Source organism: Amblyomma mixtum, chromosome 6 (assembly GCF_055824585.1).
Source record: "Amblyomma mixtum isolate Tamu chromosome 6, ASM5582458v1, whole genome shotgun sequence".
In the NCBI taxonomy this organism is placed as follows: domain Eukaryota; kingdom Metazoa; phylum Arthropoda; class Arachnida; order Ixodida; family Ixodidae; genus Amblyomma; species Amblyomma mixtum.
Genome location: NC_143017.1, coordinates 150,373,840 through 150,395,779, shown reverse-complemented (window position 1 = coordinate 150,395,779; position 21,940 = coordinate 150,373,840). Strand labels below are relative to the sequence as shown.

Sequence of the window (21,940 nt, the reverse complement as noted above, 5' to 3'; positions counted from 1 at the left end):
TTAGGACAAACTTTTGATGAAGGTGGTGGTGCTTTGCACATGCGTTCCTTTATCTCAGCACAATTGCGAATGTAAAAATGCAAGAGCTCTGTGAGAGGCAATAACCTCACAATGATGCCTGGAAGATGGTGGTAAGTGCATCCAGTGTGGACACCGATGATATCGTGGGAATTCTTACTGTCATTGTGGTGGTTTGACCTTTTAAAGTATGAAGTTTTTTTTTTAAACAGATCACTTTTTTTTTTGCCTTCCATCCCCCAGCTCTGCATGACTTCATCTCCGAAGACCTCGACTCGTACCTTGCAGACCACAGCCCTCGGCAGTGCATTGTCTGCTCCAGCTCCAGTGCCAGCTCCACGAACGGCATGGACGACGACGATGTCTCCTTCTTTGCTAAAGTGCAGCAGGTTAGTCTATCAGCAGATCCGTTTCTTTTTTCGCTCATCTAAGTACTGTGCAACATGTTGGAAAGTCTTTTTATGAACAGTGCAATACTATCTTTTGCGGCCTAGCTTTTATTGCGTACCTGTAGTCTTTGCGTAAAGTCATGAGGCCAGGGTGTCCTCATGATCTGCTTACGAAAGCAGAGGTTGCACCTCAGTAAAGTAAGGTGTAAAAAGAATGTTTAGAATTAGAAATCCCAGAATACAAGCCAGTTTTTATTCATTACTGGTTATCACATGCGTGATCATGGGATGGAGGGGATGAATTTCACAGAAAGAGCCGTGAAACCCAGCTGCCTGGCAGTCCTCTTGATGGAAGTTTTAAAGCTGAATCGCTGTGCTGCAAAATCGTACAGTGAAACCTCATTAAGGTGTACCTGGTAGGACCACGGAAAAATTGTGCGCGATTGGCTCTACATCTTAACTGAAAACAGCTTAAATACAGTGAAACCTCTTTACATTCCTGTTTCATTCGATTTTCCTGTTCATATGCTCAAAATCGCAGGCAATAAAAATGGTCTATAGACCATTTTTATGCGCATGTGGTGTCCCCTCTCTTGTTGTGTTCTTCTTGTTGCGCCGCCGTTCATTTCATCATGCACCAACTCGCCCCTCAGGCCATTCTTCTGTATGGTCTATAGAATCGCATTATTTTTCTTCCGGTTAATAAGTTCCCGGATAACATGATCTCCCCGCTACATCGTTCAAAACTTTGACAAATCCTGGTTGTATAATACGTTTAGTGAATAACTGCACATGTGCAAACATACTAGCAGGCCAAACCTGGGGGTGTGCTACATGGAAGAACTGGAATGCAGGGGCAGTCAGTGCCGTGTTGACTTCTTTGCTGGGCTTAGGTACAAAGCATAAAAAAAAGGTGTGTTTATGTACGAATGGGCCATTCCTGCGAGTACACGACACGAAGAGGAGAAACACAGCGGCTTCTTAAGAGTGCCTTAGGGTGAGGGAATGAAGCATTTGAGAATGCACAGGTGTGCTTACATTTAAATGGGCCCGGTCTGGGAGCTCAGAGTAAGAACACTGCCACAGTTAGCCACGCAGCTGTCTCTCCACACTGCATTCGTGCAAGGGGACAAAGCATCCATAAATGAGAAAGAAGCTGCTAATTTTGCCATTGCCATAAACGAACGGAATATGTTGCGAAGTGTCTTCCCTGCCTAGAACAGCATAAATGTGCATTGAATTCTGTGAGCACTAGAAAAAGATTTGCTCAGACCTTGTGCCTATGAATCCTAATCAAGATTTTTATGAAATGGAAAAGTCAGTGAATTCCTTTGTACTTCACTACACACTAATTTTTTTTAAAATTGGGCAGTTTGGAGTATGCATTTTCCTGGATAACACTTTTTTTTTTCCTTTTTTTAATGTATCAAGAGTTTGTACTGTATGTATATCCACTGGCCTGGTGAATGATGGTTCCTTAGGTATTCCATGAAAGAAGGCGCACGTGGAGGCTTGTATTCATGTAGGACAATGGAAATCCATTATGTCCGCTCCCAAGGCGGCCTCCGAGCTACTAGTGCAGCCTCAAAGGCGCTTAAACTGGGTCCTAGCTGCTCTATTAGGCCCTGCGTTAGGGCAATCTGGTGAAGCACGTCTGGTGTGCACGCAGTTTCTCCAACAGTAGCTCCCGGGCTGTCTGCAGCTTCGTCGGGGGCGTCGCTTGTATTGGATGGTGTTGCACCAGTTATAGAGCCAATATGTCAATGTGGGACCATGCTGGAGAAGTCTTGACTGTTCATTCTTTGTCTATAAACATGCAAAGGGTGACATTCTGCAGTGCCTCGATGACTGCAAAACCTCTGCAAAGAGCTCTTCACATGCATTGCCGCTGGTAGTGGTGGCCAGCGTTCAGAGCGTTGCCCAGACACGAGACTCGCTGAGGAGTGATGTCACTTTGGAAGCACTAGACAGTGGAAGCACGCGATCCATGACAGCGCCATTGACATGGCAACACAATAAAATGGCACTGGATCATGGCTGTGCAGTGACTGCGGTCAACCTGCACCTTGCCAATGGCAGCTGCGGCTCATGGAGGAAGCGAAAGTTTGCTGCAACCAACCTAAATTGCAGAGCCACCGTGGTGCAGAGAAGCCAAGGCGTATGACTACGATAAGTGATAGCTATGGCAATGGACTCGTCCGCACATCTCAGACCATGATCATTCAGACGCTAGCACCTGCAGAAACAGGGTTGTGGCAGGTCCACGGTTGAGTATGACTCATTGACGCACTGCCGGCATCAAGATTGGAGGGTACAGTCGAACCTCGTTATAACAAACACGGATACAACGAATTATCGGATATAACGAAGTGAAAGAAAAGTTTGGTTGGACATGCTTTATTTCTAAGGGAGTTCTATCTGTGTAACGAAACGAAAAATTCAAAATTTGACACTGTATCGGTTATAACGAAGCAGTTTTTGTATTCACGGGGCTCAAAATGCGCAAACAAGTAGGAAAAATCTCAAAACACGCTAAATTTTGATCTTTTGAAGCGTGCGCACCTAAAATGTGTTTGAATCACCCGCGCTTCCGCACGCGACGCCATCTAGGGAGAGCGAATGAATCTAGCATCAACGGCTGCCTAGCACGTGACTGGCACGTGATCGAACCGACGCCCGCTCCCCGGCCACCCCTGCCGTCGCATTTTCCGACCCGCGCGCGCTATCTCTGCAGTTCATTCTGTAGGCGCCGTCGGTCGCGGAACGCGTCTTAACAAACAGCAGTTTCGCTTGAAACGAAGATAAAGATATTCAGAGCAGCTGACACCGGGCGCAAGGAAAAGTCATTGCCACGGACTTCGGTGTTGCGCCTAGCACTCTTACCTATCTAGATAAGATGGTTATCTTGAGCGCAAGGCAAAGATTGCAAACGCTCACTCTGCAGGCGCTGTGAAGAATGACAGCAAGACAGGATGTTGAAGATGCCTTGTTTGCGTGGTTCAAGGACGTTATAGCGCGTAACCTGCCTGTGTCTGGTGCCGTCCTTCAAATGAAGGCGAGAAGTCTCACTTCCGTCAGAGGCCACAATGACTTTCATGCAAGCAGTGGCTGGCTGCAGCAATTTAATGACTGCCATCGGATTGTTTGCCACGTCTTGTCTGGCGAAGAAGCAGCCGTTGGCGCTGAGAACTGCGAGAAGTAGGCAGAAAGCTTCCGCATGCAACTGGGAGGCAAGCGGACAATTTCGGCGAGACGACAAGGCGTCAGCTGGCGGTTCCGAACGTTACGTTCGAGGAATTCATCTGTGCAGATGACAACTTGGCTGTGGCGCCCGAACTGACCGACCAAGAAATTGCTGATCAGGTGGTTTCTGCAGATGATGCTAGAAACAGCGATGCATGTGAAGATGGCGAAGTGCGAGCTCTCAGCAGCGCCGAGGCCGCTGACATGGCCAGGAAGTTGAGGGGGTACCTCGAGAACCTACCTGTGGCCAAATCAGCTGACATCCGGAAAGCGCTGCTCTGTGATGATTTCGTCGAGAAATATAACCTGTCAAATAGTGTGAAGTGCCGCCAAACGGAGATTACGTCGTTTTTTAAATAAATCAGTTTTTGCACCTGGCCATGCATCCCGATTTGTGAGTTCGCTCTTGCTTTCCAGTACGAAATGCAAGGCGAGGTTTCATATGCTTATGCCACGCGTTAAATTCAAGAATAGTGCATTTTTTCAACCCTGTGCTGTCCATCGTAAAGTACTCTTTACTTGGGCTTATTAGCGACCTTTTCTGCGGGAATTTGAGTGCATACTTTTATAACGAATATTGGATATAACGAACGAATTTCCGCGCAAAATGCAACTTCGTTATAACGAGGTTGGACTGTACTTTCTCTCTCTCTGGGCATGTCAGCAGCTGCAAGCATGCTCATTGCATGCTACGCTGTGTCACTGGCATCTGTCTATCAACACGTCGCCACAATCTACATGTTAGGAGCACCAGTGAAGATTTCTTGCAATGCGCTGTGTATTCATGGCTGCTTTTCAAGAGACCCCTTCAGCCATGTATGGGATGATTGGTACATGCTGACCGAGGCTTTCCTGATAAGCCACTACGTCATTAAGTGGCGCCAAATGCATGAGGTTTAATGGCCTATGTGAATGGGGTATTAGATGCACATATTATGGTTCAAACGGGGATCTTAAAATTTTAAATTGTTGATGTCTGAATCCCTGATTACTTCACAGTCTCCTACATGTAGAATTAGTCGCAAAACAGCTGCACCTTGCAAACTTCGTTGACAGTACTTAAAGGAATAAGGGCACCAAATTATTGTTGTGATGTGCAAGAAATTATTAAACATGGTTTGCCATGGGGAATTTGCCTGTGCCTGGAAAATAGCTGAATTTATTTTCTCTCTTGCTGTTTCAACTTCAACAGCCTTACCATTGGTGTAACTTCACAGCTGGTTTTGTGGTCACAAGAGGCCATGAAAGCTGCAATGTAATTAATGTGCATTTATGCTAGTATGTTTTTCCGGACCATGTGACAGGCTGATGTAAGAATGGAAATGCAGAAGCAATGAAGCGGCAATTTTATCACAGGTTTTGTATGCCTCATGTGGCCTCAACCCCGGCTGTGTCATTATGCTACGGTTCAGTTATTGGAGCTGCAGCCATAGGAGTAAAAAAGTTAGATCATAAATATTTAAGATACATGCAAATTGCATGTTGTGGTTCATATTTACTAATGTGTTACGCATAATTTCAAAGTAAGAACACTGAATGAAAATATGGCATCCTAACTTCTTTGAGCATCACTAAAGAAGTAATCTGGAAGTATTAAGTATAAATTTTAGGGTAGCATGTACAAGGAATGCGCAAGGGCTGTTGTAAAAAGTGTCTGCCACCAATAGTTCGTGCACAGGTGCTCATTGCTGAATTAAGAAGAGATTGTTGAATTTTTGTGCATAGCTGGTTTTTATTTTCTTTTTTTGCGGTTTTTCATAACATACCTTGTTCTGTTTGAAATGAGAATGTTTCCCCCCTTGTTCTCCTGATCTGTAGGTCACAACTGTCTTCAAGAGCAGAGCCAGTGACATGAAGGGCAAGCTGGTGGAATACATCACAAATCCACAGCAGCCACCTGTCGAAAGGTGTGTGAGCGAGGGGGCAGAATCTTCTATATTAACTGAAAGGAAGTTTGCTGAAAGGAAGTTGTTGGCGGATTGAGGTATTGTGGTGAGCTGACTCAGTTGCTCACTTGTGCTAAGTGGAACCTCGATTATACGACGTTCAGGGGACCGCGCGAAACCGTCGTATAATCCGGGTGTCGTATAATCGAAAATCAAGCGTGATATTTTTTTAACGTCTGAACTTCATCGTCATCTTTTTTTTTTTTTTCCGGGAACACAAATGCAGCACATTTTTGCCGGCAGAGGGCTAGTCTTCAACAAACAAGATAAAATGGCCATTGAGGCTGCCGTGAGCAGCGGGCATGGAGGTCCATGGAAGCGGGGCAGCGGCTTGCGCGGTTTCCTTGATAGGTGGAAAGATTAAGGCGCACCGGTTATCGACTGGCTAAAGTGTGCCTACCGTATTTACTCGATTCTAAGCACCCCTTTTTTTCACGATCGCGATGCCCAAAGTGAGAGGGGGTGCTTAGATTCGAAAAATCTAAACTGACCCCCCCCCCCCCCGGGCCCCTCTTTTCGCGGCGAAATCTCGATGAAACGGGCGCGAGAAAAAGCATTTTATTTAGGAAACATTCAAAAGAAAAATAGCTGCAGACAGTTCTGTGCTGCCATCTGCCTTGTAGTGTCGGAACGCAGCAACACAAAAAGCGCCGTGGACGCCGCTGTCCTCGCGTCGGCGAGCCCGGCCTCGCCCACTTATCTGTTTTTATGCGAAGCATACTACTTTAGCTACCACTTCAGCCCTTCACCGTGGTTATGCGCCTCCAAATCACGTGATACATGACGTCACACCACGTGACTTGATGACGTCACGACAGTGGAGAAACGGGGGCCCACCTCGCGCCGTCGCTGTGGTTGTGCGCCTCCAAATTATGCGACACGATGATGCTTCGCATTCTCCAGGCTTAACCAAGTTAAGCCTCAGCCATTTTTTCAGCAGCGTCCGCTCCGGCGGACGCAGTTGTTGCTATGCGCATCTTATCTTTTCTCTTTATCTTTCCTCTGATCTTTTAACTCTCCTCTATCTGCACTTGGCAGTGGTGGTGGCTTGGCTCGAGCCAGTAGGCAGGCTTGTCTCAGTCGCAACAACAACGCACAGGCCGCGCCTCCTCAGGACTCCGACTGCACAGGCTCGACGAAAAAGAGAGCAAGTACACTTGGCGGCCTCGGCAACGCTCTCTTCCGCGCAAAAAAGGGGTTGCTTAGATTCGCATGCAAAGTTTTTTTCAGAATTTTTTTTCCGAAAATGGGGGGTGCTTAGATTCGGGGGTTGCTTAGAATCGCGAAAATACGGTACATCCCGGCCTGCGTTTGCTGACGACCTTTTTTGACGGACGGTACGAGCCAGACGTCATACGAAGCGGGGTCCTTCTAAAATTTGCGTTGTATAACCGAGGTTTTTAATGCATTGTCTCTATGGGGGTTTTGCCGGGACCGCACAAATTCGTCGTAAAATGCGGGTCGTCGCATGACCGGGGGACGTATAATCGAAGTTCCACTGTAGTCTGCTGCCTTCCACCGCTTTAATTTCATTTCCTTGAAGAAGCCCATTAAGGGTATTTACATGAGGGGTAGGACGAGTTGACAGGTTCAACGGAGTGTCGAGAGCTCGACGAAGTGCGTTCGCTCTAACGTGAATTCAGTGGCACTGCTCCACAGGAAAGCCTGCGCCCGAACATAATGTAAAGTAAAGAAAGTGACTTAATGTGAGACTAGCAGCAACACTTTCATAGAACGCAGATTGACAGGTGATTCTGCAGTGTGGCAACTGACGAAGGTCGTTAACTTTTTTCCAATTCTGCTTATGTTGCTGTATGGTAAACGTAGGTTTGTATGTATGCAGCCTCTTGGTCACATTTCGCTCATCTATTCTTGTTGTAGGCACGTGAGCAGTTCTGACAAATTGGGCAAGCGTTACCGTGGAATGGCGCCGGTATTCAGCATTGACGATGAGCATGACGGTAAGTTAGTTTTTGCTTGCAAATTATTTTCTTTGTCGTGTACCGTACTGTACTGTATGTACTGTTTTAGCATTGGCGCTTGTTTGCTGTTAACCATTTGATGGTCGAACGTTTTCGAAAAAAAAAAATTTCCAGATGGTCAAATTATTTTACTGTGGACTTTGAATAAATAAAATGAGTAAAATGAGGAAAAGGATCTGAAAAAAAATTGTGGGCAGTATTTTGGTGCCAGCATCACTGGTAACTGCAAAAGTGTTCAATAGTATTTAAGAGTATGGTTGTCCTTGAACATGGGTCTACGCACAGTGCTTTTTTGCAGCCTGTTCACATAACACGAGTCTCTGCTCTATGCTTAAGGTGCCGAGTTGTGTGAATGGGTCAAAAATAATAAAAAGACTGACTGTTTTCAACTCTTTAAGTGTCATTTACATACCGGTACGCTTCCCGCCTTTCTCTCTACTAGTGTGACTGACGTACCCGTACGCTCTCCTATCTCCATTCAAAAGTGCATACCAGAACGCAAAGCGGTCTTGCTTGAGGCATTTCTGCCACCTGTCTTGTGCTTCCATCTCGCGCTGTTTTCTTTTTAGCTATCTGCCATCTGTTGTAACTTTGCAGAAGCTTTCTTTTTGTTCTCGCCATGTCCGCTATGTTGCATCTAGTGTAGGGAGTGCTCACCGCTGCCTTTCCAGGGCCTCACTTGCCACTATCAGGGCCATGCTAGGTAATTGCACTCTTCTATCGCTCTCTTTTATCTTTCTTTTACAACTTGTCACCTTTTCTTTGGGCGGGTAACAAAAGCGTTTCCTTTGCGATCACTGACACAGGGGGTGCGTCACTTTCGAAAAAACCCCACAGTGGAAGGGTTAACTCCAGATTTCTTGCCACTCTACATATGTTTGTTGCTGCCTATTAAGCATCAACAGAGGCATGAAAGCAAAGTGATCGCATCTTGCTCACAATAAAACAAACTTGATGCAGTTGTCCTTAGTGTGTTTTTAAGAAACTTTCACCATCCTTTCTGCTGCCCTAATGTGTGATTCACTTAGGACCACATGTTTATGTTCTCCTAGTCACAGGTGGTGCGCTTTCTCCATTCCAGATATTGGTGGGCATGGTGACTTGGATGTGTCGGCACAAGAAGAAGAAAGCATCAGCACCTGGGTGAAGAAACCTGAAGTTCTGGGGCACTTCAAATGTGAAGAGATCAAAGAGAATGGACACCTCTATCCCAGGTAAAATGTTGCTCACATTACATCTTGATTTTGGCGGATGTTCCCTCTTTATTGCCGATTTTTCCAAAATCGGCTCCACACTTCGGCCTGCGCCGTGAACTAGTCCCAAGATGGGATTGGTGTGCTCAGGAGTTGGAACTACATCATTTACTCCATTGTGCAAGCTTTTCAGGCACATTCACGCTTGTTGTCAGAGTTCTGTTACATGACTGTTTTTAGGATATCAAGATAGAAGAGGCCTTAAGCACCACTGCGCGAGTTTTATGGTTCCAGAAAGCAGAGAGAACTGGGGAACAGGAAATTTTCCCACTGTAGTGGAACACTTTCGGGGTCCTGGTAGCACAGTTTCTATTAGGAAGGGCCTATGCAAGCACGATGCGCAATTTGTAAAGAACATCGCTCAGCACACAGGACTAACGGGCACACCTCAAGTGTGAAGAGTTCTGTGCATGACTGTCTTTGTAACGAAAGCCCTTGTTACAGAATGCATGTGAGGTAGTATGGTGCTTTTTTATCATTGGAAAGTGGGTGGGGTATTGTAATTTATTCTAGTTTTTTATCATTCTAACTTCTTTCGCACTTCATTTTCATGGAAATTTGAGCACCCCCCTCCCCTCCCCTCTCCCCCCAGGAAGTGTTCTCCTGCAAGAGAGCTTTGGCATAGTATTGTGCATAGTTGGGCAGAAGCTATCTTGTGGGGGCACGCTTTGTTGCGTAGAAGGGTTTTGTAGTGTTCCTATCCTTGACAGAGCCGCAGGGATGCCCTGCGAGTGCCATTGCACCAGGTCACTGTAGCTCGCTGTCGCTGCGAAAGTTTTAACTGAAGTACACGCAAAACAGTTAGTTTTAAGTGGAATGTTTTTGAAATTGAATGTTATGTGAAACAGACCAAATGGTCTCAAATTGTTCATCTTATCTCAGAATTTGTCTTAGCTCTACTGTATTCATTTTGCACACCTCGTGATGCCAAAGCTGCTTACTGCAGAGCATTTAGCTCTTGTGCCGGCTGTGGGTAGTATTTATCACCTTCTGCATGCAGCCATCTCCTGGTGACTGAAACGCACCTGTATCTTCTGCGAGAGCTGAGCCACAAGAAGGGCAGTGCACGGGTGGTGTCACAGCGACCGCTGCTCTCGGTGCTCAAGATCACAAGCAAGAAGCAGCACCCTGAACTGATCACCTTCAAGTACGGCCTCAGCGACAACGCCACGGGAAGCTTCACAGTCGTCTCCATGGACCGCCTGCTCATCCCCAAGGCCAAGGAGGCCACCCAGCTTGTGAAGAACCAGATCACCAAGCTTCTTGAGGAGAACGATTCCAGGTGAAAAGGGTGAGGGTTTTACAATTGGGCACCTAGTTTTGAGTCTGCTCAGGAAGAGCCAAGTGCCCTGCATGCACCAGCACCTAATTCCATGCATGCCTCAACCCGCACCTTTTTTTTACCCACTTTATTTGGGGACTACCCTATAAACATGTGTAAAGGCTGCACCTGTGTATGGGCCGCACCTTGTTTTCCTGGAGGAAATATTAAAAAAAAAAAGATAATTCGTGTAAGGGCCACACCCAAAAACTCTGCAACCCACGCAGGAGTAGCCTTCGAAATGCGCGCGCGCATGAGCTTCCAGGTGCTGCCCACGGATGACGACCAAGGCCGCGGGTCATCATCATCAACTTTGTCAGCACCTTCCGCCGCCACGAGTTCCCGCTGTCTATATTAGCATCAGTACCTCCAGCTCCTCCAGCTTTTTGTGGCTTTCAAAGGCATGGGATTTGTGGAAGTGTGGTAGTTCACTGTAGTTGTGGCTTTTATGTGCTGCTGGAGAGCTGGTTGAGCATTGCATTTTTAGCACGATGGGCAAGCACCTTAAAGCTACACGGCTGTGAGTTTGCTCTCGAACACGGCAAGTGTGCAGTGTGCAGGAAATTCGACGGGGACGAGAAGTGCGTCCGACGATGGTGCAATCAAAAGGATGCATTGAGGAACACAAGCTGCAAAAAGCACGCTTTCAGAGGCAAGCCGTGCAAATTTTCCCAAACTGGAAGAAGAACGGCTTTGCTAGGTGATAAAAGTGGAGAACAGCGGCTGTGCATTCACAGTGGGCATGCTGCGTTTCATCTTGTGGGATGAGCACGCACTGGAGCACAGCTCAGAGTTGGAACACTCAGTGAGTGACGATTGAACGTTGAATAAATGCCACTCATTCCCCGATTGGTGTGTTTTCACTTAAAAAAAAAATAAAAAAATTTCGCACATCCCATACATAGGCCGCACCCTGAAAATTGGCCCTTGAATCTGAAAAAAAAAGTGCGGCCCATACGCGCGATTATACAGTAATTGTACTGCAATTCTTATCATAGCAGACTGGTTCACGAAACAGCCTGTCATTAGTAATTTATTTTGGACATTTTTTGAGGGCCTCTGCATCTGCATTCTCCTTTTTTTGCTTGCACGCCAGACAGCAAGGCTGGGACGCCAAAACACGCAGTGTTCCTCAGGTTTTCTTAAAACCCATTGGGTTTCCCTGTGCCTCAGAGATTGAGAGCCGCTAGCCTAAGCTCCGGTAATTGAGCTTTACGGTTTTGATCTAAGGAGCTCTTTATTTTTCTTTTGGGCAAAAGCATGAGTGTGCAAGAACACCAATACAGTCGAACCTCGTTATAACAAACACGGATACAACGAATTATCGGATATAACGAAGTGAAAGAAAAGTTTGGTTGGACATGCTTTATTTCTAAGGGAGCTCTATCTGTATAACGAAACGAAAAATTCAAAATTCGACACTGTATCGGTTATAACGAAGCAGTTCTTGTATTCACGGGGCTCAAAATGCGCAAACAAGTAGGAAAAATCTCAAAACACGCTAAATTTTGATCTTTTGAAGCGCGCGCACCTAAAATGTGTTTGAATCACCCGCGGTTCCGCACGCAATGCAATCTAGGGAGAGCAAATGAATCTAGCATCAACGGCTGCCTAGCACGTGACTGGCACGTGATCGAACCGACGCCCGCTCCCCGGCCACCCCCGCCGTCACTATCTCTGCAGTTCAATCTGTAGACGCCGTCGCGGAACGCTCTTAACAAACAGCAGTTTTGCTTGAAACGAAGATAAAGATATTCAGGGCAGTTGACAGCGGGCGCAAGGAAAAGTCATTGCCACGGACTTCGGTGTTGCGCCTAGCACTCTTATCTGTCTAGATAAGATGGTTATCTTGAGCGCAAGGCAAAGATTGCAAACGCCCACTCTGCAGGCGCTGTGAAGAATGACAGCTAGACAGGATGTTGGATGCCTTGTTTGCATGGTCCTTCAAATGAAGGCGAGAAGTCTCACTTCCGTCAGAGGCCACAATGGGCGTATTTGTTTTTCAGTCCCGGACTGTCCGGGACTACTTGCGGACTCGAGTCCGGTATTTGTTTTTCTCGGGCAGCCCGAAAGCTCCGCCTACCTGCCTGCATCGCCATAGCAACGCGTTCGTTTTTAGCCTATGGCAGTCCGCGGGCTGCTTGGGGCTGCTGAGAAGGCAGCAGACGATAGCTGCGCACCGCGCTGGCAGCCATATTGAGTTAGACTCCGTGTGCATTTTGAGTATTTTTCATGTTCCTGGAGGTCGATATCATGCGTTAAACCTTCACATGAGCTCCGTAGCTGCTCTCTGAGCCATCGCAATACATATTGTTCTTGCATCTTCGTTTATTTTCTTGAAATCCGCCGCACATGGACGCGCGTTCGAAGCTGCGAGCGCGTATTGTTTGCTCGTGTCGTCAAGAGGTTCTCGTTCGCTTGTTTTGCGACATGCTGTCTGTACGCTTACCTGAAAGCATCGCAGGTGAACCACTTGTATACTGGAGCAGCTATAGAGCTTGTTGTCAACATTTTTGCGAAGGCTCTCGTCTATCTGCCGATCCGCAATGAGTTGGGCTACTTTGTGCGAACTTTGCCGCAAGCAGTAGCGGCGAGCATACCTCCGAAGCTGAGTTCTGTAATGCACCTACGCTAAGCTGACAGTACAGTCTTTAAATCGACTGAGTATTATGATCGAGCGCACGGCGTTGCTTCGGCGTCGTGGTGGCCGTGGCTTGCGTCGTCTGCTAGCAGATGACAGCGTCCTTGTACGGTAACCGAGGGGGAGCACGGCTCAGGCGCCGAGTTCGAAAGCAGCCTATGGCAAGTAGGTCATGTGACCATGAGGCTGTTTCCTGTCAGAGCGGAAGCCGAGACCTGTCAGCAAGTAGTCCGGGACTGGAAAAACAAATGCGGCCAATGACTTTCATGCAAGCAGTGGCTGGCTGCAGCGATTTAATGACCGCCATCGGATTGTTTGCCACGTCTTGTCTGGCGAAGAAGCAGCCGTTGGCGCCGAGAACTGCAAGAAGTAGGCAGAAAGCTTCCGCATGCAACTGGGAGGCAAGCGGACAATTTCGGCGAGACGACATGGCGTCAGCTGGCGGTTCCGAACGTTACGTTCGAGGAATTCATCTGTGCAGATGACAACTTGGCTGTGGCGCCCGAACTGACTGACCAAGAAATTGCTGATCAGGTGGTTTCTGCAGATGATGCTAGAAACAGCGATGCATGTGAAGATGGCGAAGTGCGAGCTCTCAGCAGCGCCGAGGCCGCTGACATGGCCAGGAAGTTGAGGGGGTACCTCGAGAACCTACCTGTGGCCAAATCAGCTGACATCGGGAAAGCGCTGCTCTGTGTTGATTTCGTCGAGAAATATAACCTGTCAAATAGTGTGAAGTGCCGCCAAACGGAGATTACGTCGTTTTTTAAATAAATCAGTTCTTGCACCTGGCCATGCATCCCGATTTGTGAGTTCGCTCTTGCTTTCCAGTACGAAATGTAAGGCGAGGTTTCATATGCTTATACCCCGCGTTAAATTCAAGAATAGTGCATTTTTTCAACCCTGTGCTGTCCATCTTAAAGTACTCTTTACTTGGGCTTATTAGCAACCTTTTCTGCGGGAATTTGAGTGCATAATTTTATAACGAATATTGGATATAACGAACGAATTTCCACGCAAAATGCGACTTCGTTATAACGAGGTTGGACTGTATACACAAGAAAAGAGTGGCAGGAAATTGCTTGTTTCTTTATTTCTTTTGCCTGTGCTCTTGCATTTGTGCCCCTACCCAAACTGGAAATTTGCAGAGCAGCCTGCAGAACCAAGGCCAGTGAAATTAAAGAGCATGGTGGTGCATGTCGAAGTTGGGAAGTTTTCCAAACTCTCTAAAGCAGCTGTACTGAGGCTTGCATTCATGACAAAGGAATGGTGTGCCGGGCTTTTTCTACAACTCAGCTTTGTGCAGCTGCAAGCTTTCATTGATAATACTATATGTCACTGTTCTTAGCACTGCGTCTTATTACCAAGCACTCCTAGCCCAGCCCAGAATGCCAAATTCAGACACCACCGTACAAATGCAACATCAGAGCCAAGATGAGATGCCAGCACAGAAGCAGTGTCACTAAGGCAGGTTGTGGTCATGCGTTGTGTTGTTAGAAATGCTTGGCTATTCCTAACATCGTCGTCACTGAATGCTGTATGCCTGAAGACCATTTTTGTGAGAGAGCGGGACACGTGTCCCACTTCCTGCAAGTGCTGGGAAACAGACAACGGTACACCTATAAAGGGTGTTTCACCTAAGACTTTCTGCAATTTTTAAAAAATGAGCTATTTGATTTAGATGCGCCCTTTTTCTGGCATAGCATTGTCAGTGGTGTAGTACATTATAATGCAGCTAAGACGTGCTAACTAGCAGGCTTGTTAACCAATATTTAATAGTTAACTTTTAAACTATTACCGTTGGGCTCCTTAATTATTTAGAGGCATGTAGCACACCGTAAGTAATGTCCATATCCGTTTTTAGAATTTCGAGAACGCGATTATCCTCGGCGCTGTGGCCCAACAAATTTTGGCTATCTCGACGAGTTAGGTTCACTGGAGAGGTTGCTTTGCCTGCAAGCTTCTCAAACCGCATGTATTTTGGCGCGATGTAGGCGAAATTTGTTGGGCCACAGCGCCGAGGATAATCGCTTTCTCGAAATTCTAAAAACGAATATGGACATTACTTACGGTGGGCTACATGCCCCTCAATAATTAAGGAGCCCAACGGTAATAGTTTAAAAGTTAACTAGTAAATATTGGTTAACGAGCCTGCTAGTTAGCACGTCTTAGCTGCATTATGATGTACTACACCACTGACAATGCTATGCCAGAAAAAGCGCGCATCTAATTCAAATAGCTTATTTTTAAAAATTGCAGGAAGTCTTAGGTGAAACACCCTGTACACTGTTGCATGCTGAAAACTACCAAACTGTCCAGCAAATCATTCAGTGTGTTTTTACCTTTCGCTAATAGGCACCCTTAGTGTTCTGTGTGTTTTTTAAAGTGCATGCATGTAGTTCGACTTGCCTCACACAAGAAGATTTTAAAATTTTTTAGCTTTGGAGTATTTTTCACCAGTTTTTCACCACCTAGTTCTTGAAGCAATTTTCAGTTGTGATGAAAATTCTCTTATGCTTCGAAAAAATTGTTGTGAACACATACCACGTTTAAGATCTCATTACGAAGTCGGTGGTACAAATGTGTGCCACTTTTTTTTCTACAAAACCAGTGGTCGAGTAAGCTTGAAAATGGTGTCATTCAATTTGGTGGAGTCATTCGGATTGCAATTTTACCATTTTGCATATGAGACATAATCAAATTTAATGCCTTATGCAGGTTAAATTTATCATTGTTTTTTGTTTTCAGGTAATAGAAGTAATATGACCCCACAAGGTCAGCGAGAATGGGATCAAGCAAAAAATCGTGCAGCAGGCCAGCGCATGGGGAGAGCTGCCTCATTACAAGGAAGGGCTTCAATCATTCTCCCACACTCTTTTTAACGAGGACTGTCTAATGAGGACTGGTTATGTTTGTCCTCTGAATGGCACTTTCTTTGACCTTTTTTTTTTTGGCAGTTCCTTGAGCTTATTGTAGCATGCTGACAGTTTTCAGCAATGTTTTTCCTTGCTAATACCTGTGGGCTTCAGTAGACTGAAAACAGGAGTACTAGTAATGATTACCAGTAAGTTCCTATTTCTTGTGTTTGGTGGAAAGAAAAAAAAATTTCGCTTGTTAAGGTTGAAATTTTTCACAGTGAATTGAGAGGCAGATTGTCATTAGCACATTGTGTGGCAGGAATTGGAAGTTTCTGTGGGTCACATCATCATGTGCTTTAGCTTTTTGCTTGTCGAGCTGCTGCCGGTGGTATTTGTCTTTAAAAATGGACGTCCGCTGTGTCATTCTGTGGAAGCTGTTAGAATAAAGCTCCTTCACTTGTCCATTAGGTGGTACAACAGGTGGAAAATTTAACTTTTTTGTTCTTGCATGTGTTGGTGACGTTGCACTGTAGAATATGGAATCTTGGCTTTGAGTGGCAGCGTGTAGCATATTGTCAGAGTAAATTTAGGTGGCATCTTCCAGCTTTCGTTTGAGGTGGTAGTCTTTACATTTGAACCAAGTAGATTAAAATGCTGGTTGGGACGCCTTTTCTGTGTGTGCTGGTCAAATAGAAGTTGCTGAATGAAGTTTTAAAGCATTTTTTTTTGTATGCAACTAAAGATTACTGCCCTTGTTCGTACAGCATTTGTAGAAATACAGCTGAAGGTGATGTTTGTTGTCAACTTTGTTGTATATTTCTGGTTACAGCTTTCATGAGGTTGCACTTTCCATTCAGCCCGTGGCTATTAGGATTGAAGACTGCATGTTCCCTTAAGTGGTAAATGCTGGACCCCTCCCACATGCATCTGTTATTTATACCAAGGTTCCACTCGGGCTTTGAAATGGTTTTCAGTGGCCCTTTAAAGTGACATGAAGGTTACGAAGATCGAAAACTTCGTATACTATTTACACCTTTATTTATATTTTCCTGTTTTTGTTTATTTTTTAATGTTACAATTTTTAGAAGATGATTCAGAAAGGATGTAATAGACTCCATGGCTGGGTGTAAATTGACAATCAGATTTGAATTGAACATTGTCCATGCCGTTGTGTAAGACACTTCTTGATCTGTTTCTGTCTGCAGTAGCCTATACCACTGATGCATTTTTGCAGGGGTGTGCGAATACTGAAAATCTCGAATATGAATCGAGTGCAAATATGAAAAAAAAAAATGGCTTCGATTATCAGATCGAATATCTCTGTAGTGAGAAAGAAATATTTTAGAAAAAGCCAAACAGGCAAATGTTGTTGCCCCCCCCCCCCCCCCTTTTTTTTTTTTTTTCAAAATCGTGTGGGGTCTTTACAACTGAAATAAAAAATAGACTGACGTGCCACCATATAAAGAGTGCACAAATGTACACTACTTGATTATATAGCTTGGTTTTAGGTTTTATTGGGGTTTAACGTCCCAAAGCAACTCAGGCTATGAGGGACGCCGCAGTGAAGGGCTCCGGAAATTTCGACCATCTGGGGTTCTTTAGGGTGCACTGACATCGCACAGCACACGGGCCTCTAGAATTTCGCCTCCATCGAAATTCAGCCACCGCGGCCAGGATCGAAACCGCGTCTTTCGGGCCAGCAGCTGACCGCCGTAACCACTGAGCCACCGTGGCGGGGCACTTGATTATATTGCATAACAGTATGCAACCTATAATGCGGTCATACAAAATGAAATCCATGAAATGGCACATAACTGGTAGCTAAAGATAACATGATGCCTAGTAAAGCCTTATTAGGTCGGATTTCATGCAGTCGGAAGAAATACCCAGATTATCCGAAGGTCGACTTATAAAATGCCCCGCATACCAAAAAAAAAGAAAGTGAACAAAAATGAGAAAATGCAATGAAGGCTTGTGGGGAGGCTCCATGGCACAAACACCAAGAAGCCTGTGATGTGCATGCTGCTTTGGTGTGCTGGAAGAACAACATGGATTTAGACGAGGGGAACGCACATGGGTCTTGAAACGGCGCGGCTGCTTGTAAAGCAAAGGATAAAAGAATGACCAGCGACGCGCCAGTTGACATCTGAATGCGGCACGAAGCATGGTTCAGACGACTGGTGAATGTGTGGGCTGACAGCTGCCGTGGCCGCGGGCCAGAGGCAAAGCTCTGAAGCTGGAACTACACGGCCAGGCTACTTTGTGGCCTGACGACAGGGGCCCTCCTATCACACTCACCGCTGCTGTTAAGCACATGTAAGAGTTGCGCGGGTTACAATGCAACGGGCGGGATTTTTGCACGATCGCTTGCTCTGCTGTGACGCCTCGACTCACCCCGTAGGGAGTGTTATGAAAAATTCCACAAGTTGGCTTTTCCACATATAATAGTTGACCAAAACGAGATGTCGAAGTTCACGCTAGGAGAGTTGTGAAGGCAACATGACGAATGCCATGGGTGTGGTTGTCAAGTATGTAACACATTATGGAAGGATCAAAGAGAAAACAGCTCGCTTTCTCGTTGCGATTTTTTGGAGTGGGTGGCCGGCCATCTTGTACACGTCAGGCGTCATGTGTGCCAAAGCCCATGTGTGGAATTTTGCACGAGGTCAAGCCTAGCAGTGTCCTAATGCAATCGATCCATACGATGAACTCCGGAGATGAAAGTAAAGAAGACGCATTCGTATTGTTTTCGTGGCACTTTGAACTCGATCGTCGATAACTTACCTAGGAATTGTGGTTTTTCTGCGGTCAAATTCATAAGAGTCGGTGCTGAATACAATCGCTGGCGAACATTAGAAAATTTTTTAATGTCTGGAAATTCTCTAATATCAATTTATCAGATGCGAATATGAACCCAATATCAAACTTAGTCGATTCGTATTCGACGTTTCAAATATTCGCACATCCCTTCATATTTGTCTTGATAAAAAATAGGGTGTTTACATGGGGTGCAAATTTTGACAGTATTTGTGGTCATTTATTAAAGGAACTAATCATGGGAAGAATTCTGTTCAAGCAGATTTGTAGCTCATTCACCTGGCTTTACATAGTTTGTGAGAGAAATGCATTTGATCACTAATGCCATTTTTTTTTAACCGTGCGAAAAGGACATTAAACTGGCCACTACGAATCCACAATGTATAACATGACTTAAATTATAACTACAGCTATGGTGCTCAGCCTTGCGCTGTGAAGGTGGGTGCAAATTTTAAATAGTAAGTGGCAAGTTGTGGACAAAACTATGCCGGGGAATCTTTCTCATCTCATTTGATTCTAAATTTATTAAAATGCTCGCTCTATATGTAGTAGCAAACAGGACTTCAGAGTCCTTGGAGCAGTTCTTCAAATAATAAAACAGGCTGGTACAATCTTATGGAGTAGCCAATATGTAGCACTGCCCAACCATCTCCATGTGCTCCCTGGTAATTCCCACTGGTTGCATATAGTATATGTATACCTGGATGTGTTCAATCATTAGTCGTGTTCAGCTTGGAAGTGCTCAGTCTGGACTTTTAATGCACTAGTTCTATTGCTATCTTCCCAGCAGGCACTGTTTTCTTGTAAATTAAGACATTGTACAAACTGCAGATATTAAACTTGATTTCACAGTACTGCTGTGCATGGATTGCAGTTAACAAGTGTAAATGTTGGGGAAAAAAATCCTTCAGTGTGTCCCACATACAGTTTAAAGCTGGATTTCTTTTGCAAAGCAAGCCCAATTTAATGGCCTAAAATCGTATCATCTTTTCTTGGCATTGATTGCAGAGTTTTATTTGCATACTGGAATTCTCCTAGCTTTTTCCATCAAATATGGTGCCATCTTTCGCAACGTCAAACAAGGAGAATTAATTTCCTAGCTAGTAGTGGTGGTGCTGTCTTGTGCTAGGAAGACAAAGTGTTTGCCTGACACCTTTAGCTGCGTTTTGATGAAAACTGTACTTTCTGGTGACAAAGACACTGCCAACAAGCTGCGAAGTTTTGCACTTGGAACAATTGTCGATTTTATTTATTCTAGACAAAATTTACAAGACAAGTGACCGCGGTGATAAAGACAAAAGAAACAGCAAATTCCACTTATGTGTGAAGTAGGAGTACAAATTCACCGGCAGTTCAGACGAAAGAACTGTTTATACTGGTCTTTGAAACTGTTGCAGTAACCAGCTTAATGTCTGCGTGGTCTGCCTTTAATTCCTCAGGAGGTGCAGCATTTGAAGGAAAGGTAGTGCAAGTTGTTTTGGCAGTGCAAGACCAGTGCTGATGCAGACATGTACCAGTGGATTGAATGGTAACTATATGGATTGAGCCATGCTAAGCCTCTTCCACTGTTCAGCAAGCTTTTAGTCTTGGATATTATTCAGATAGGTCACTTCTTGGTTTTGACTTTGTGGCATGTAAAGTCACTGAAGCACTAAACAGAGGCTTAAAATGAAAATGAGATTCTGTGTGTGTGTGTGTGTAACATTCGTTGCTGTCGTTGTAGTAAAATGTATATGTGCTAAACCCACACCCTTGGTAGCCTTGCTCCTTTACTGTTTTGTACAATGTGTTCTGTCATCTTTTGTGTGAAATGGATGTAATTATTTTTATTTGCATAGTTTGTTTGCAAGAGATAGGTGATTCAAGCATTTGTGGATGCAGTTCTGTCGATGCTCACCTGAAATGACCAATGAACACATTCCTGTGGTGTTAACTTGCTCGTTAATATATTATCTTTGTTTTCATATAGCTGCAAGAAAACTGACTGTTTCTACAAGTCTTGGTGATGACTTGAGGTGTTCTATCTTGTTTTTTATAAATGACTCTACAAAGATATGTTTACACATTCTGGTGCTTCTTGTGAGTGTGGTGCAATTTCCAGAATGCCGCGGTGTGGCATGTGCAGTGTGCGTGGATGGCCAGTTCTTAGAAGTTCGTAAGCGGTTTTGCGCCATGCCTAAACTATGGTAATTTATCATCTGCAAGTGTGCATGACTTTCCTTTGCTCTCGTTTAGGGGGAATTGGCGAAATGCTGTTTCACATCTTCCGTCCTTTTGACAGCCTTGAAATTCTTTTCAGGCAGTTTTGGCACTTTGTGCATAGACTTATGAGGGTGATTGCGATGTGCTTGTAGATTGACCAAAGTACCATAACTGAACGTTTGTAGATGGCATGTGCAGGTGTGGATAGAAGTGAACAGAGTATGCTTCCTTGTTCTAAGTGCATTCACTCCTGGCCTAGGGGAAAACAAGAAACACTGAGTGTCAACGTGCACCCAGAGCATCCATAATAGTGATGATACCTATCCACAGCTGCATACCATACCTTCCAGTTTCCACTAAACAATGTGAAAGTGCTGTTAGGGGGATGCAGTATGCCCTGTTTACTTCTGCCCGCACCCATGCATAATTGTTGGTAAATTAACAAGCCTCTCTGGTGCCAGATTTCACTTTTGCTTTAGATGTTTTGTTGGTAAGATGTAAATAGTATTTTATATATGTTAATATAGTGTTAGATGGGCTATGTGTTCTGCTGTACAATCTATGGCCTTCTTGTACATTCAATAAAATGTCCATGAAAATTGCTTTGTAGTTGCCTCCATTCAAATAGATAAACATCTGACATCTACTGTTACTGGGTTGCAAGCCATCGAACAGCTGCTTTTCCGCTGCTCGCAGCTGCTGTGTTGGGGCGCTGAGCAAACGGGATCCTAAAGGGTGCCTGGATGCCAGCAGCAGTGCGCTACATCAAGGCACCCTAGGGTCCTAGGATGCCTAGCGTCACTAAGGTTGCCTTGATGCCATCGTCGGCATGAAGGATGGTGACACTTAGGGTGCCCCAATGCTCCTGCTCTCTCTACGCTCTGTGGAGGGTGGTGCCATTCTTTGAAGAGGTCATTGCCGCTTCCGTGGGTGCAGCTAAATATTTGTGCCCACTCTGTGCCTAGTCTGCGGCAGCTGCACATGCGAGGTGAAGCGTCCACTCCGGCCGCAGGACTGTTAAGATTCCGAAGTGTCGCATGCCACTGTGCACGAACACACCAACACCGGAGCCGTGGGAGGCTGCGCTGTCCAGCTTGAAGCCTGAAGAGCAGCTCAAGCTGATCGACAGGGCTCGCAAGACTGCAAAGGCCGCTGGGGCTCTGGACTGAGGGCTCCACCTACGCTGAGAGAACCCTTGTAACAATAAAGTTTTTCATTCATTCATTCATTCATTCATTCATTCATTCATTCATTCATTCATTCATTCATT

The 21,940-nt window shown here is 45.3% G+C and overlaps 1 protein-coding gene across 2 annotated transcripts in view; it reads left to right on the top strand.

The window, feature by feature from the left end:
* Positions 1-21,272, top strand: part of TBC1D23 (TBC1 domain family member 23) — a 39,732-nt gene extending 18,460 nt beyond the window's left edge. Inside the window, exons 12-17 of one of the 2 annotated variants that reach the window (XM_089549608.1) lie at positions 262-407; positions 5,469-5,557; positions 7,478-7,557; positions 8,660-8,792; positions 9,832-10,113; positions 15,542-21,272. In XM_089549608.1, coding sequence (XP_089405734.1) covers positions 262-407; positions 5,469-5,557; positions 7,478-7,557; positions 8,660-8,792; positions 9,832-10,113; positions 15,542-15,545 — 734 coding nt within the window. In that variant the 3' untranslated portion in view covers positions 15,546-21,272. Of the gene's footprint in view, positions 1-261; positions 408-5,468; positions 5,558-7,477; positions 7,558-8,659; positions 8,793-9,831; positions 10,123-15,541 lie in introns of both variants that reach the window. The other variant, XM_089549609.1, reaches the window with a different exon arrangement.
* The last annotated feature ends 668 nt before the right edge of the window (positions 21,273-21,940 follow it).